Source organism: Canis lupus, chromosome 10 (genome assembly GCF_011100685.1).
Source record: "Canis lupus familiaris isolate Mischka breed German Shepherd chromosome 10, alternate assembly UU_Cfam_GSD_1.0, whole genome shotgun sequence".
NCBI classification, from domain to species: domain Eukaryota; kingdom Metazoa; phylum Chordata; class Mammalia; order Carnivora; family Canidae; genus Canis; species Canis lupus.
The window spans coordinates 19,084,185-19,100,202 of record NC_049231.1 but is presented as its reverse complement, the minus strand read 5'-3'; the positions used below and the strand labels follow the sequence as shown (position 1 = coordinate 19,100,202).

Genomic DNA, 16,018 nt, shown 5'->3' with positions numbered 1-16,018 from the left:
GGGCGGCCGGGCGGGCCCCACCTGTCGGCACCGCCGCCGGCCCTGCTCGCGGCCTCGCCTCGGGCCTCGTCCGACCGCAGCGGGCGCGCGGCGCGGGGGGCGCGGGGGCGCGGGGCGCGGGGCGAGGGGAGGCCGGCTCCGTCCGGGGCCGCGCGGGCCGCGCAAGTTGGACCTGGGCGGGCTCGGCCGGGCCCCGGCGGCGGCGATGCTGCGGCGGCCCCGCGCCCTGCGCGCAGCCCCGGCCCCGAGCCCGGCTCTCCGCGGCGGCGGCGCGGCCCCCTGAGCCCCGGCCGGAGCGAGCGCGGCGGCGGGGGCGGCGGGGGCGGCGGGGGCGGCGGCGGAGGAAGGCGGCGGAAGGCGGAGGAAGGCGGCGGAGGGCCGAGCGCGCAGGACCCCGTGCGCCGGCCGTTGCGCAATCGGCGGCCCGCCGTCCGGGCCCTGCGGGCGGCGCGGCTCCGGGGGCGGCGGCGGGGCTGATTCATGGGGCCGCGGCGGCCGCCCCCCCGCGCCCGGGCCCCCGGCGCCCCGCAGCCCGCGATGCTGGCCGAGTGGCCGGAGCGGCGGCCGCCGCGGCCCGAGACTTCCCGCTAACCCCCGCCCCCCGCCCCCCGCCTCCCCGCGCCCCCCGCCCCCCGCCCCCCCTGCCCGCGGGACGCGCATCGCCGCCCGGAGCGGCGCCTCCAGTCGCGGCGGCGGCGGCGGGCGGGGGGCGCGGGCGGGCGGCGGGGCGGCTGCACCCGGCGGGGCGCGGATGCGGCGCCTGCACCTTCGCAGCGCGGCTTCGGGGGCTCCGGGGGCTCCGGGGGCGCCGGCCGGGCGCGCACTGCGCGATGCAGCTCCCGAAGGCGCTCTGGGCGCTCGCGGGGGCCGCGCTCTGCTGCTTCCTCGTCCTGCTCCTCCACGCGCAGTTCCTCAAAGAAGGTAATTGTCCCCGCGCCCTGCCCTGGCCGCCGGGCCCCCAGCACGATCCGCCGGCGCCGCTGCGCCCCGAGCGGCGGGGGGCCCCTCCCCGGGAGCTGGGGCGCGCGGGCTCCGGGCCCGGCCGAGGCTGCCCCGCGCCCCCGCCCGCTCCCCGCGCCGCCCGCCGGCTCCCCGCGGCCCTCGGTAGATGGCACCCGCGCTCCACGCTGGCGGCCGGCCGGGCGCGGGGCTGGGCTGGGCAACCCGAGCCGGGCGCGAGGCCTGCGCGCCGCCGGCCGCTCCCCACTGTGCCCGCGGGGCCGGGCCGGGGACCTGCGGGCCGGGGTGCGCGCGCGGCCCTCCCCGGCCGCCCGGGTCCCGGTCCTGCGACGTGCTCAGGCGCGCGGGGTGGCGGCCCCGGAAGGCTGCGCGGTTCTTCTTGGGGACAGGGGAGCCTCTCTCCCCGGATGCCGGCGCGGTCGGGTGGGCACCCCTGCAAACTTCCCGGCCCGGGAGCAGGGCTCTCCTGGAGCTCCGTCCTGCCGCAGCCTGGGCTCAGCCTGGCGGCACAGCCGACCCCGGCTGCACCCACTGCCCCCGCGGCTGTCGGGTGCCCTTGCCCTCAGGCACCTTGCCACCCACCCGTGCTGCCCCGCGCTCCCCCTGGCCGGCAGGGAAGGCGAAGCATAGGAGGGAGCTGGTGTGGCTGGGAAATGCCGGCGGATCCTCATTAGCTCCGGGTTCCTACAAAGGAAGGATTTGCAACATTCAGCTGCTTCCCTGCCTAATTAATGAGCTGCTGCTGGCTTCCCAGGGAAGCAGGTAGGTGTGGGAGGCCAGCCCCAGGCCGGGTGACCTCCCCACAGCGGCCCCGTGTCCGTTCCTCTCCCTTGGGTTTGGGTCCAGGCCCCAAGGGGAGAGGTGGCCGTCCCAGGGGTTTGCTGCAGGCCTGCCCTGCCCTGCAGGGGCCTGATGCATCGCCCCCCGAGGGTGGAGGCCAGCTCCCCCCAACACTGGCTACCTGACCTGCATCAGAAGTGGGTGGTTCTGCTTTGGGCTGGTCCGGCTGGGCTGGCACGACTCCAGAGGGCCGTTCTCAGCTGTGTCCTCACCCAGAGGATCCGAGGACCCACCAGGTGGCCAGAGGGTCCCCTGGGCAGCTGAGCCTTGTTCAGATGTTATGCCCTTTACTTTTCTTTCCCTTTTTTTGGGTGGGGAAGGGATTCGTTTTGGAGAGGGAACGCGTGCTAAAGTTTCACTGCGTCTCTCCAAGGTCGCAAGTGCCCGTCTGTGTGGGGAGTTTGTGTGATGGAGGGAATCGTCCCTGGTTCTGAAGCTGTGACTTAGTAAGCGACTGAAGCCACTGGCTGCTCTGATGGCGTGTGGCTGAACGATTCCCTCCCGTGTGCCCCACGGGAGCTGACCGGTCCCCGTCCCTTCGGAGGACGGTGCCATCCTCCTGAGACCTCGAGCCTTAAGGACGGTTTCTTTTGGTCTAGGGGCAAGAGCTTCTATCCCTGGGTTCGAAGATGCTGCGTGCAGGGCAGGTCAATGTTTGAGCAAATCACCGGGCTCAGGAGTGAAGTATTTTTGAGGGCCGGTTATTGAGAGTCCTTTGCAGAAGATCTCGGCGTTTACTTTGAAGCAGACACATACGTGTCAATGTTCTAGAAAGCGGTGTAAGAATGGGGGCCGGGCAGGACACGGGGCCGTGGAGCAGGTGCGAGCTCCGATGCCACCGAATCCTTTAGCCAGACGGGAAGTCCAGTGTTTGCCTGCGCAGCACCACCCAGGGGTCCTGGAAGTCCCGTTAGTCGGCCTGGAAACGGTGGTTCTCGCGGCCTGGGGGTGGCCCAGCAGCATCCCTGTCTTTTGACCTGCCCCTTTCGTCCCCTTGTCGGGGCCCACCCTCGTTGCACGGGAGACGCAAGCTGCAGGCGCCGGGCCGCTTTGCTCCGGGAGCGTGCTGGTCAGCAGGAGGGAGGTGGCGAGGCGGCCGGCAGGCAGCTGGGGCTCGTCGTCCGCAGATGAGCGGGAAAGAGTTGTTTCAATAGCCATTTCCATGAATCTGGTGTTTCAGGGATGAAGAATGGGGGACGCGGGGAGCCGTTTGTCCACACTTCGCCTTTTGTGCAGACATGCAGGTCACCCTGTGGCTGGTCGGTCCCCCTCTGGCCAGTCCGCCTCCCACTGTTTGGGAAGATGAATAGGGCTGTGACTGGGGAGGGATGTGCATTGTGATTCCCTAATTGCAGCCCTGGCTGGCCCAGCCTTTGTAGGAGCAAGCGGGCCTGGCTCGGGCAGCTGGAGAGAGCCCCTGGCCGTGGCCATGGCCGTGGCCGTGGCCGGGGCGTGGGAGGCCGGGGCGTGCCGGGGCCCCGACAGCACCTTCCCAGCTCGCTCCTCGGGACACCTGGACCCTGCCCTGGGATGCAGGAGGCCCCGTGTTCAGCTCCTGAACGCAGCGTGCAAATAAATGTACGTTTGGGGATCCTAGGACCTGGTTCAAAACACAGCCGCGTACTTAAGGGGCCGGGCGCCTCTGGGATGGCAAGCCAGGCCCAGGGTGGAGGAGGGCCGCCGCTGCTTTCTCCCCTTCGCTCCGCGTGGTCTCAGGACGTGGGGGCAATGGAACCGCTGGAATTGGAGCTGTAGCTCCCACCTCCCTCTTCGAGGGACTTTAATAGATCTTTCTCCCATCTTTCATTCGCTTGACGGATTACGGCCCTGCCTGCAGATTAACGGCTTTTGTGTTGATGTGAAGATGAACAAAACCAGTAAGGAGCGGCAGGGAGATGTGAGCGCCGACCCCTCACTGGGCCCGGCCCCTTGGGCGCCGAGGTTTGGGTGCTTGGGGTCGCGCAGGAGACGAGGCAGGAGCAGGGCCAGGAAGTGCGAGTGGGAGGGAGACTCCGGGATTTGTGTCTGTAACACGGTCGGGAGGTAGAGGTCCGTGTCTGTAAGTCCTCCCGGCAGCAGGGGCGTGCGTGAGATGGGTGAGCCCCACGTCTGCAGCTGGGCACTCGCCGTGGCCCCCGGGGCCTGGACAGCCGCTCTGGGGCACACGCAGCGTGATTGAGTCAACACGACTCAACACTCACACGCAGGGTTAGCTGCTCGCTGTGAACCCAAGGCCGGGGTGGGGGGGGGCATGCTTGACCCTGTCGAGTCCCTGGGCGGCCTCCCGTTAATGGATGTGGCTCTGTGCGCGGATCACTAATTGCTGTTCTGGTCACAAGAGTAGCCGCCAGCACGGAGCGTTCCCGTGTTTGTCACAGCCGGCAGCTAATTTTAAACAACAGAGAATTTAGGGCTAACGGCACCTTTTCGAATGTATGATTCCATCGGAAATATTGATTCAATCAAAAAAAAAAATGAAAACAAAAATCTTCCCGGTTAGAGCACGTGTGCTCCCCCGAGGTATGAGCAGGTTGGTGAGGGTGTGGTGGTCCTGGGAGCTCCAGGCTGGGCGCCGTGCCCTGTGCCTTTGGGGTGCCGCACACAGGTGTATGTGCACACGCACACGGGAGGTCCCAGCCCTGGGCTCTCCCAGTGGGCCCATGACCCCGACCCCACCGAGTCCTGGCGACTTCTCCCTGCATGGGGAGCACAGTCCTGGGGGGGCCCGGCAAGTGCGTGTGGCTGCGGGGGGGTGGGATCGAAAGGCTCAAAGAGTAACCGGCTCTTTTATCATTTACTATCATTCCTCGTGTGACAGAGAATCTAAATAAAACCCACACTCACCTTAATGGGAGGCTGGGCGCAGAGTGTCTGACAGCCGTGAAAGTTAACACCTAAAAGGACCGGAAATGGAGGTGACTTTTCAGACGTGATGTGGCTCAGTCCTGCTGTGGGCGGTGGGGGCAGCCTGCGGAGGCCCCTGGGGAGGTGGGCGCGCTGCCTGGGGCCCGCAGAGCCCGCGGCGTTGGGGTCACACACATGGGGGCGGGGGGGGACTGAGCTGATGCTGCCCCCCCGCAGCAGCCCCGGGAACAGGCCTCGGCCTCGCTTGGTGGGAGAGGCGCGCAGAGGGCAGCAGGACCCCTCCCGGGGCCGCACATCCACATTTGCGCCCGTGTATGGGGGGCAGGCCCCCAAACAGTGTGGGGACCCCAGGAGTGGAGAGGCTATGGGGCGGCCACAGCCCCTCCCTCGGCGGTTGTAACAAGGACTGATGAGTGACGTGGGGTTGGATGACTCGAAGGTTCCCCAGGCTTGTGTGTAACGCCCTTCGGTGCATGGAATCGGTGACGTGCATCATGAACCGGGTTTGAGGCACAGCTGCGGACGTGGGGGCCTAGCGCCTGGGTGGTGGCACCAGGACCCAGGCAGGGGCCGCCAGTCCTTCCTCTCCATCTCGTAGAGATAAGCGTACAAACACGTGTGACATGTGTGAAGGGAGTCCTGACATGGACATGCACGCAGGTGCGTCTGCCCCTGACGTGGGGCTGCTCCTCACACGCGTGTTCTAGCAAATGGATTCGGGGTGTGTTTTGGGTGGACATTAGTGACTCCCGTGGCTGCCCTGCCTGCTGCAGGGTGCCCAGCCTGCCCTCTGGGAGCTCTTCCTGCGTGGAGGCCAGACCCGTCCCTGGGCCCCCCCCCCACCCTGGGTGTGTGGCACAGCCTCAGCCCTGGTCACATGTACGCTCTCTCGCGCACACATTCGTGCACACACGGACGGATGTGCACACGGCCCCTGTACCTGCAGCCTCTCAGCCCGATGAGGGGCGTGGAAGGGGAGGCCTCTGCGTTTCCCTCCATTACGCCTGACATCGTGTATGGCCGAGCATCTCCAGAAGGTTCCACGCCTCGCGTGGCCACATTCCATCCTGTGGAAGGGGTGTTTTCAGAGTGAGGCCCAGCGAGGTCACAGAGGTCAGCAGGACAGGCACCACGTGTGTGCTCACGTTGCCCTTTTCTCTGCAAGGACCCACCCATCCCCTTGCACGCCTGCACACTTACTCCCCTCACACGTCCTGGATGCCTTCGTGCAGACCCGAGCCGTGGCTCACACACGCTTGTGCAGATGGCCTTTGGGATGCGGAAGTCAGACTGGCATGGTGCCAGGCGCGTCCCCGGCCGGCAGGATGGGAAGGCAGAGAAGCTGAAGCTTCGGGCGGCTACGCAGGGTCCTTGGCAGATGGGTCTCTAACCCCGTGCCGGGCGCCTGGCGGCTGTGCTCCTTCTGGGCTCGGTTCACCAACACGCGTGGGCAGACGACCCCCGGGTTACATCAGCCGGACGGGATGGTGCTCGGGGTGGTGGCGAGGGGCTCAGGGCTCAAGCCGAAGAGGATGCGGGATGCCAGCTGATCTGGTCGGTGCGCAGCCGCTCACAGCGTCCCTGCTGAGTGCACCCCACTCCCTGCCCGTCTGAGCTCCAGCCTACGCTCCCAGCTGCTCCCAGCCCGGGAGGCCTTCCCGGGGTCCTGGCTTCCAGGGCGGCCGGTGCGGGACGGCCAGGCTCCCCACCCTTCCAGGGGTGCTGATGGCCAGGCCACGGCGCGCCCTCCCCGGACAGATCGACAGGCCTCCAGGAAGGGCGTCCCCACGGGAAGGGAGCAGCAGGACCAGCAGACAGGGTCGGGGGGAAGGTGGCCGAGGGGGGCGGTAGGCCCGATCCACCTGCTTTTTCAGGAGTTTCCTTAGTTACCAAGTGCTCGGGGACCCTGGCGACGTCCCCCCGCAGATGCTGTTGAGAGAGGCGGCCCACGGCTGCGGGCAGGGAGGGAGGGTAACGGGTGTCATGGAGCTGGGCCTGGGCTGAGAGGGAGGCCCTTGCCGTGGACACACCCAGGTTCCCGACAGCGAGCCGGCAAGAAGCCCAGGGACAGGCCGTCCCCATGCTGGGGGGCGGGGGGCACCTCTCTGGACGGGGAGGTGGGGAGGAGGGTGAGCATCTCCCCCGGAAGTCCTGGCTGCACTGGATCGCTCTGCTTTCCCCCGTCCACACTGCCTGTGCGATTTGCTGCCCCGAGCCCAGGGAAGACGTCGGGCAAGGGTGCACAGATTGCTTTCCCGTCGTGGGGTGTCCTTGAGGCCACTGTGACCGTCTGCGCCTGCCACGCTCAGCTGTGTGACCTGACGGTGCCCACGGCCTGACGGTGCCCACGGCCACTCCCCGCTGATCCCCGAGGGCACGGGACCCTTTTGTCCAAACAGATTTGTGGGAAGTGGTGGTAGAGGTCCCCCCACGTGCCCTGCACCTCCTCCCCGCAGCCAAGAGGTCTGAGGACTCTGGCCCAGCCCACCGAGAGCTCCCCTGCAGCCCTGATGTCCTGTGTGTTGCACACTCGGGCCATCACCTGGGGAGCCCTGCGTGGGGCGTCGTGGTGGAGCTCTCGGCGAACTGACATGCATCCCTTGGGCGCCCTGCCTGGGCTACGTGGGCACGTGCGCAGGGGCATCCCAGGACCCACCTCCCGTGGGGCTGGCCAGAGCTGCCGTGGTCATGCAGTGTTGCGGGACCGGCCGCTGTGTCACCTGAGCAATGGTGTGTGCGGTTCCCCTGCACCTAGGGGCTCGTCGAGTCACTTTGCTCTTGTCTGCTTCTCCCTGAATGGCGGAGGTGGAGGCCGGCTGCAGGGGGAGGGCCGGGAGCGGGAGCAAAGGACATTCCCCCGGACTTGACTCTCAGGCCTGCGGTGCCAGACGGCCCCACGCCCATAGGGCTCATCCGTCCCGAAGCCCCCGAGTCGTGGCGGAAGGACGAGCACTGCTCCCTGGCTGGCGGATGCTGGGGCTGCCACCCCCCGCCCGCTTGCCCCAGGTGCACCCCGCCCCGTCCTCCTCTCTTCCTGTTCTGCACTTTTGGAAACAGACTGGGCTCTGCTGGGTCTCGAGCTCAGCGCCCCGCTCGTGGAGCTGCGTCAGCCCCCAGCTCACGGCCCCTCGGATCCGCAGAGGGGAGGCCCTCGCTCCCAGCTGGGCCTGGGCCGAGGCCCCGGGGACGCCGGTGCTGCGTGCGGGGGGGTTGCTTTCCCTTTCTGCGTGGGAAGGCCAAGGCGAGGTGTGCAGCGCCCCTGCAGGAAGAGGGCCCTGGCCGTCTGGGACAGGTGGTGTCATCCTCAAGGCCGTACGCCTGCCCTCTGGGGAGGCCATGGGGTTAGAGCTCCCTGGATGCCAGGGCCCCGGGCCGGGGCCTCAGTCTCCTGGTGACAACAGGACCTGCAGCTGGGTGTGCCCAGGGGGTCTCTCTGCCCTGCCCCGCCCCTGCCCTGCCTGCAGGTGCCCCCAGCTTGTGTGGGGCGGGTCCTAGTGAGTGTCCGTCCGGGGTGCTGCCCGAGGACCCTGCGGGAATACCTGTTCCCGCACTGTTCCTGTCCACACTCGCCCCTGTGGGTTCTAACCCACGTCTATTTAGAGGCTGTTCTTACTTTATTTATTTATTTATTTATTTATTTATTTATTGTTCTCACTTTAAAATGCACGTTCTTTGGCTTGGTGGGTCGAGCCTCTGACTCTCGATCTCAGCTCAGGTCAGGATCTCTGGGTCATGAGTTCGAGCCCCGTGTTGAGGCTTAAAAAAAAAAAAAAACAGGGTTTTTTTTTTTTTTTTTTTTTTCCGGAACACAGAAGGCAGGTTTTATTAACTCGTGACCTGTCTTCTCCAACTACCACGGCGATGAGCCAGGCCCTCTGGGTTGCTGCGCTACGAGCGGAGCCCAGGCCTGCATGTCAGTAGCTCTGCCCCGAGGACTTCAGGGGGTGTTCGGCGCTCTGACCCCAGGGGCAGCCACAGCACCCCTCTCCCAGGACTGTTGCCTCCATGACAGCCTTGATAGGCGTGCGCCGAGCACACACCCAGCGCCTGCTGTATGCCGGGCAAGGCTCTGTGCTAGGGAGCCAGTGGCCCCGGGGGGAGAGGTGGGGCCGGAGCTCAAGTGTGTGCACGTGTGAGAAATGCACATGTGGGGCCCCCCAAACGTGTGTGCCCAGAGTGTGTGGATGCAGCCGTGTTTGGAGATGGGGTCTTCGCAGAGGTCGTTTAGCTAAGGGTTTGGAGACAGGGTCACCCTGGATCATCCTGGGTGAGGGTCCACCCTAATCCCACAACAGGTGTCCTTAGGAGAGAAGAGCTGGGGGTGCAGGGGGGTGACACGGCCACCGGGAGCGGGAACAGGCAGGAAGGAGCCTCCGGAGGAAGAGGGGCCCTGCTCCCTGCACAGGGACCTCTGGCCTGCAGGCCCCCCAGAGAGTGGATTCCTGTTGCTTGAACCCCGTGTTTGTGGTGACGTGTTAGGGCAGGTGGTGGAGGGAGCACATGGCCGGGGAGTCACGTGCATGTGCCGGGGCTCGGGGGAGGGGGAGGCATGCTCTCGGGGGTGCAGGGGCTCGCCGTGCTCCTCCCCTCTGGCTCAGGCAGGGGGCCGGGATGGCACACGCGCGCACAGTGGCTTCTCTTCGGGGTGTTTGCACCCACGGAAGCGACGCCCTTGGAGCTGCAAGTCGGGGTGCACGCTGCCTCCCCAGGTCAGCCGTCGGGTGGAGCAGATGCTGCAAATCCAGCATCTCCCAGAGTGCGGCACGCGCCGCTGCCGGCCCACGGGCTGGCTTTATGCAGGACACGGGTCGGCGTTTTGCACATTTTGTACATTTTGCACGTGTGTGTGTTTTTACGGTTACCTTCTATTTGTGGTGGTGGTGCTGCATCCTGGTCACGGGAGACGCGGGCTGCCTTCAGGTGGGAACGTGGTCTTGGGCGTGGGGAAGGCGTGGAGAGGTACCTCGCAGGCGGGATGCGCATCTGCTGAGCACCCGCCGGGTGTGCAGGACCGGGCGCCGGTGGGCGGGGGTCAGGCTGCAGGCCCCGGGAGCTCCGGAAACTTCCGCAGGTGTAGGGGGCTGCGCTTGAGGAGCCCTGGTCGCTTCCTTGGGTGTCCAGGCTCGCCAGGGACCGAGAGGCTCTCCGCTGGGGGACCCGGGCTCCAGGGCGGACGTCAGAGGGGACGGTGGCTCTGACGGCACGGCACTAAGCACCGCACATGGGGCGCCCCAAGCACAGAAAGACACGTGGGGTCCCAACTGCGGAACGGAACCACGTTCTAGAGCAGGGTGTCAGCAGGGCTGTTCCTTCTGGGGCTCCTGATGCTCCCCGACCTCTCTCTGGGGAGGACCGCCCAGTCTGGGTACCCCTGGCTTGTGGCTGCCGTCTCTGAGTCTTTGGACTGGGCGCCTGCGTCCTCACCCCTCCCAAATGCCCCGCTCGTCTCTTGCAAGGACCCTCGTCCCTGGATTTAGGGCCACCCGGATTCAGCATGATCCCATCTCAAGAGGCTTCATCATATTCGCAAGGACACTTGCTCCATTGAGGCCACGTTCTGGGTTCTGGGTGGACCCCTCTTTGGGGGGCCGTTGTCTTACCGTGTTAGGGGTGGAAGCAGGTGTGCCCTGGCGTCTGGCCCCAACCCCATCACCCTGGGCCGGAGGCCCCGATCTGGGCGACCGTCGAGCTGCAGCTCAGCCCTGCTCCAGGCCAGTGCCCCCCCTTTGCGCCGGGGTTCTGCGGCCTGTGGGTGTGCAGGGGGTGGGGGTGGGAGGTGGGGCGGGCGGCCAGCGGCTCCTGCCCCTTGTGGACGCCGCGGCTCCACGCCCTTGTGGGTGTGTCTCCCCGGGCCGTGCGGGGGCTTCCACTCGGCGCCCTGGGGCCACCTTGGGAGCCAGCCTGCCCGGGACCGTTTGAAAACTAATCTATCTTTTTTTTAAAAGAAAATTGTGAAAACCAGTTTGACATTTGTGCCTGGCCTGCCCCAAAGCGTTTTTGATTCCAATTGGAATAGGCTTTTGCCAATTTGGCTGTTACCTGGTAAGTTATTAAGAACCTGTTTCTGGTGTTTCTTCTTTTATTCCTGGTTTTCCCTTAGCGCCCTAATTCCTGTTAGTTGAAGGGTACTTATTTTTTTTTTTTTCCCGTTAAGTGCGTGGTTTGGCAACAAAAGCGAAGTGCAGACATTGGTGTTTTGAGTTTTTCCTCCGTTGCTTCTGGGAGGGTGTGAACAGGGAGACCGTACCCCACTTTCCATGCAGAATCTTCTAGAATGGAAGGCAGGTCCTCCTGGGTGGGAGGCACTGTTCAAGCAGCAGCTCAGGGAGTGGGAGGGGGTCCCCAGGCCCGGTCCCTGGCTGTCCCCTGGGCTCCCGCTCCCGGGGGCTCTCATCGCGTGCCTCTGCCCCCCAGGCTGGCAGGCTGGCTGCAGCCTCCCCCCACCCCCGCCCCGCCCCGGTTGGCTCAGCACATTGTGGGAGGCCAAGGAAGTGTCTGGAAGGTTCTCTCCTCTTACAGGCTGGGGAGGGACACGGGAGGCCTGGGCCGGGCAGGGGTCCCGGTGAGTGAGGACGAGGGGCGCACTGTACCCCCGGGGGGGTCCGAGGCCGAGGTGATGGCCGTAGCCTGCAGGGGCTGTGCGGGGTGGAAGGAAACGGTGGGTGCCCCGGCCTGCTCGGTGGGGGGGCTGGGTCCCCCTGCGCGCCAGCCTGTGCTGTGTCCTGTAATGTCCTCAGAGGAGGCAGGTGAGCGGGTGAGGCTTGCTGAGGCCACGTGGCCCTGAGCCCCCGTGGGGGGGGGTGCATCTCCCAGTCCAGGGGCCTCCTGAGCTGCCGTGCACGGGCCCTGGGCCAACGCCCTCCCAGGGACCTGCCCTTCCTGCCCACCAGTCACTGAGCGCCCCCCTCCCCGTGGCCTCCCAGGCGCCGTCTCGGCTCTCCTCCCGGTCAGGTGACCTGGTGTGCCTTGTGCCTCAGTTTACCCCCGACGGGAAGCTGTGACAGCAGGTCCTCCAGGTGGAGGCGAGGGCGAGGGTGAGGTGAGTGCACGCACCCAGGAGGTCAGAGCCACGCGTGGAAGGTGCAGTCCTTGCATCCCGCCCGGCCCCGCCACCCTCCTGCCCGCCCGTCCTCCGACCCGCACTGGCCCCACCGCGGCCCGCCCTCCACCCGCCCCTTGGCTTCCTTGTTGTTCGTGCTGGGCCCTCCCTCGGGTACTGAGAAGCGATTCTTGGGGGGCTCTGGGCGGAGGGGCGCAGAGGGAGGAGCACGGTGTTGGGGAGGACTGGAAGACAGAATTTTCCAGAATACTTAGCAGACACAGGCAGAGGGGCATCCGTGAGGTCCCAGCTGTGCTTTCTGGGGCTGGTCTCCGGAGGTCGCTGGGAGCGCCGTCAGGGCCCCGGAGGCCGAGCCCACGGTCATACGGGGCTGGTGTTTGCAGAGCCTCCAGCGGGCTCCTGGGGGCTCCCTCAGGGCTTGCTGAGCGAGGGAAGGGGAGCCGTCAGAGTGGTGGCCTTGGCTGCAGCCGTGGGCGGGCACTGTCCCCTGGTGACCCAGCTATCAGGGAGCAGACGTGGGGTGGCCGCCCTGCAAGCCGTCTCCACCCGTGGGGCACCCACTGAGCTCCCCGAGCGCGTCCTTGTGCCCAGACCATCCAGGCCCTGCCCCATCCCCGCGGCTTCTAGGTTCTGTTTGTAAAGAGGAGCCTCAGAACCCGTTGATGCAGAGGCTGGCGATGAGGGCTAAGAAGTGCGTGGAATGGTCCGGCTGCTTCACTTGACAGATGGGGAAGTTGAGGCAGGGGCTGACTCGCCCAGGGTCACGTGGGTCTCTGTTGATGGCATTGGCTGACGTCAGGGAGGCTGGTGTGGCCAGGGGCTTCCGGATGGCTCTTCCTGGTGCAGCAGCAGTGGGGGGCACCCGGGGACTGCTGGGGGGGCCCGGGACAGAGCCTGGCTAGTGGCTAGAGTGCAGAGGACCCACCCCCCAGTTGTGCAGGGGCCTGCAGACCCTCCCGGGGCCTCAGAGCTGCACGTTCTGTGTTCACCCGGCGATGCATGCGTCTGTTCTCGGGCACCAGGGGGGCGGGGATGCTCTTGGCTGGCAGGGCCGCCCCAGGCTTGGAGTGCAGCCGGGACCCAGGCTCGGGGCGGGGGGCAGCAGGGGCACGCACACTTCAGTGCATCTGAGCCCCGGGGGGCCGATGGCATGGGCCAGGGAGCCCGAGCAGCCCTGCAGGGCTCGCACCTCCCGGCAGCCTCTTGGCTCACTCTGGTGTCCAGCGTGTACCTGTCCACATACACGCTGTCCCCTGTGCCCGGAGACCTGAGGCCACTCATGGTTCTCAGGGGGCTGGCCTGCGGGTCCCCGTTTCCCAGCAGGTGCCTGCTTGTCCATGAGTGTGACCCTAGAGCTTCGGGGCTGGGCTGTGGCATGCGGTCCTTGCCTCTCTGGGGTCTACCATGGACCAGGCACCCTGTCGGTGTCTCCAGGGCCCCCACGGTCCAGCCCGATGGGAACTCGGACCTCTTGGTGTGGAGCTCTGGCCGCCATGCCCAGGGAACCTCGGTCCAGCTTGCCACTGGGCCTTGGGATGGACTTGGCTGGGGGAGCAGGGTTCCCTTTCCGGGCGTGCCCTGTTCTGCCTGGAGGAGCCCTTTGGCCCTGTTGGCCCTGGAGCTCCACGAGTGCACCCTCGCCCTGCCGGGCGCTGCTGCTACCACAGGGAGACTCCCGGGTGTGCTGTGCCCATCAGCAGGGGCCAGTGAGGCCTCACGTCCTGGTCGGTGAGACTGGAAGTGTCTCCTTGAGCCCATGGCCCGGTGGAGGGGAGTCTCCCCTTTGGGGAGCAGTGTGCCCAGATCTACAGCCTTCACTGCCCCCAAATGCAGAGGAAATCTCGTTATGCCTTCTCTGGCGGAAACACAATCCTGGGTCCCTGCAAGGAGACCAACCCTAAGTTCTGGGGGACTCCCTGTTCCCAAAATGATTGCACCCTAGATGCCTTTGCTTCTCCAGGCCCCGGGGTTGGAGGTGGGGGTGGAGGCAGAGGTGATGACCCTCCCACTGTCGGCTCCAGCTGGGGTCTGCAGGCCTGGACGCCGGGGTGCTCCTGCTGGGGGGACGGCAGGCTGAGGAAACGGTGTGTGTGTGCCACCAGCCGTCGTGGGGTCCTTGCTGGGCGGGGGTGCTGGCAGCTGCTGTCCGGGCCGAGGCGGCCAGGTGGGGCTCTGTGGGGGCTGCTGAGACTGTCCCAGTGCCGTGGGTGAGAAGTGACATGCTCGGGGATGGGCAGTGGGGTCAGTGATACGGGGAGCTGCTGCCCGGAGGTGAAGATGCGGGCACCCAGGGCCCCTCTGGGGCCGAGGAGGAGGCCGATTGTGGCGCATCCGCGTCTGTGCGGCCAACTTCCTGGGCTCTAATCCTTCGAGAACAGACCCCATCTCCAACTGCAGCTGAGTTCCAAGACAAATAAATGAAAACTTCTGGTACATGATATCCTGTAACCCTATTAAGTGGCAAGATTATGCAAACAAAATCATTAAGTACGATTACGCAACTTTCCGTGTGGTTCTTATGGGACGTTCATTATCTCCCGTCCTGCTGTACTTACGCTTGATTCCAGGGGAATTAGTGGCATTACTGTTTAAATCTTAACTTTTGTGTTAAGCAGGCGCATTCCAGAGCTTTTGAAACGTATCTTGAAGGCAGCGCCTTGCGTTTCACGGTTTAACAAGGGAGTGAGCGTGAGGAACCGCAGAGCTCACTAATCTGTGGAAATTAGGGTGGTTGTGCCAGTAGGATTTTTTTTTCTCTAATTAAAAACAACACGCTGTTGTCCTGAAATTTCCCAAGATAGAGTCATTCCAGAGGAGGTGAGGGGCGGCCGAAGGGGACGCGGTGGACGGGGGCCCGGGGTGTGCTGCCCTGTGGTCTCCGCGGGTCTGGGCCCCGGCGTGCACCCACGGATGGGCAGGCGACGGCCTTCCCGAGTCCCGAGAAGGCGCGGTGTCCACAGTGGCCATGGACGGGTGGACAGACAGCGGCGGGCACGGGAGTGGAACCTGGGGTGTTACTCAGGCTTAAAGGGAAGGGCTTTCCGACACCTGCTGGGACGCGGGCGGCCGGGAGGCCCCGTGTGAAGGGACATCAGTCAGACACGACGGGATAAGGAGAAATGATTCCGCTTGAATGAGGGACGCAGGTGGCGAGGCCATGGCGCCAGGCGGCCGGTGGGGCTCCCCAGGGGCTGGGGGCAGGGGGCAGGTCATGGCTCGTGGGGACGCGCTTGCAGTTCCGGAAGGTGACGGGGTTCTGGAGGCCAAGGGGCATGTCAGCGGCACGACAACGCGGATGCGCTTAACACCGCTGAGCTTGACACTTAGAGGTGCTTAAGACGGTAGATTTCATGTTAGTGCATCCAGCGCAGTGAAAATAACAATAATAATAATAAGGTACGTTTTCAGTCGTGTGAAGGGGCATGAAGAGCGCTGGTATGTTACCGTTTTTAAAAATTGTAGGCCTTTTAAAGGGCAGTTTCGGGGTCAGAAAAAAATTGAGCAAGAGATAGAGATGCTCCTCTCGTGCTGTCCCTCCCTCCCTCCCCCGCGGTTAACGTCTGTCGTGGCCCGGGTGCCCCCGCTGCGGGCGATGAGCCAACACCGATGCACTGGCATCAGCGGGAGCCTGCAGCTGACCGTGGGCCCGTCCTGGTGCCCTGCCCTCCTGGGCCCTGGGTGTCCGGCCCTGCACATTCTGTCACGGCGCCGTTTTGGGGACCATGACTCCCCAGGGAGCAGCGGGCGGTCGGGGACCTGGGGCAGCTGGCGCATCCTGTGGGGACAGCGCGAAGCTGGGGGTGTGTGTCTGGGCAGAGCCCCGCTTGCCCCGCAGGGACCCCAGGGAGCCCGGCAGGCTCAGGGGGGAGTCCGGAGCCCCCACCAGCGGGTGCCGAGCCGAGTGGGGTCTTTGGCAGCCCGTGTGGCCACGTTGTCCCTGCCCCGGGAGGCACGTGTGCTCTGTTTCTAATCCTGTGTTTTTGTACGGGTACGCGGGTGTGCGCACGTGAGTGTAGACAGATACGGGCTCCTTCAGGCGTCTTATGCCGTCATGCGTGTGCACGTGTGAGTGAGGAGGGGACACCGCACATTGCACGCAGTCTGAAGGGCGCAGGCGGGGTACGTGCCACGTCCCCAGCAATCCGTGCTCCCGCCGAGCCGTGATCGACACCCGCCCCCCGCCGTATCTTCTCCACGCCCCACGCCCCTTACCCCGGAACACACACTCGTGAGAACTTGCTGTTAAAGTCGCGCTTCAGTTTGCTCTGTTAGCAGCGTTTCCTGAAGCTCCTT

General features: G+C 65.6%; 1 protein-coding gene across 4 annotated transcripts in view; it reads left to right on the top strand.

The window, feature by feature from the left end:
* The window catches only part of TAFA5 (TAFA chemokine like family member 5), a 154,686-nt gene that overhangs the window by 60,183 nt on the left and 78,485 nt on the right, over positions 1–16,018 (top strand). The window contains exon 1 of one of the 4 annotated variants that reach the window (XM_038550199.1): positions 761–921. The exons of 2 other annotated variants lie outside the window; for them this stretch is intronic. In XM_038550199.1, the coding sequence (XP_038406127.1) occupies positions 831–921 (91 nt within the window). In that variant the 5' untranslated portion in view covers positions 761–830. Of the gene's footprint in view, positions 1–760; positions 922–1,427; positions 1,723–16,018 lie in introns of those variants that run through there. One more of the 4 variants, XM_038550200.1, reaches the window with a different exon arrangement.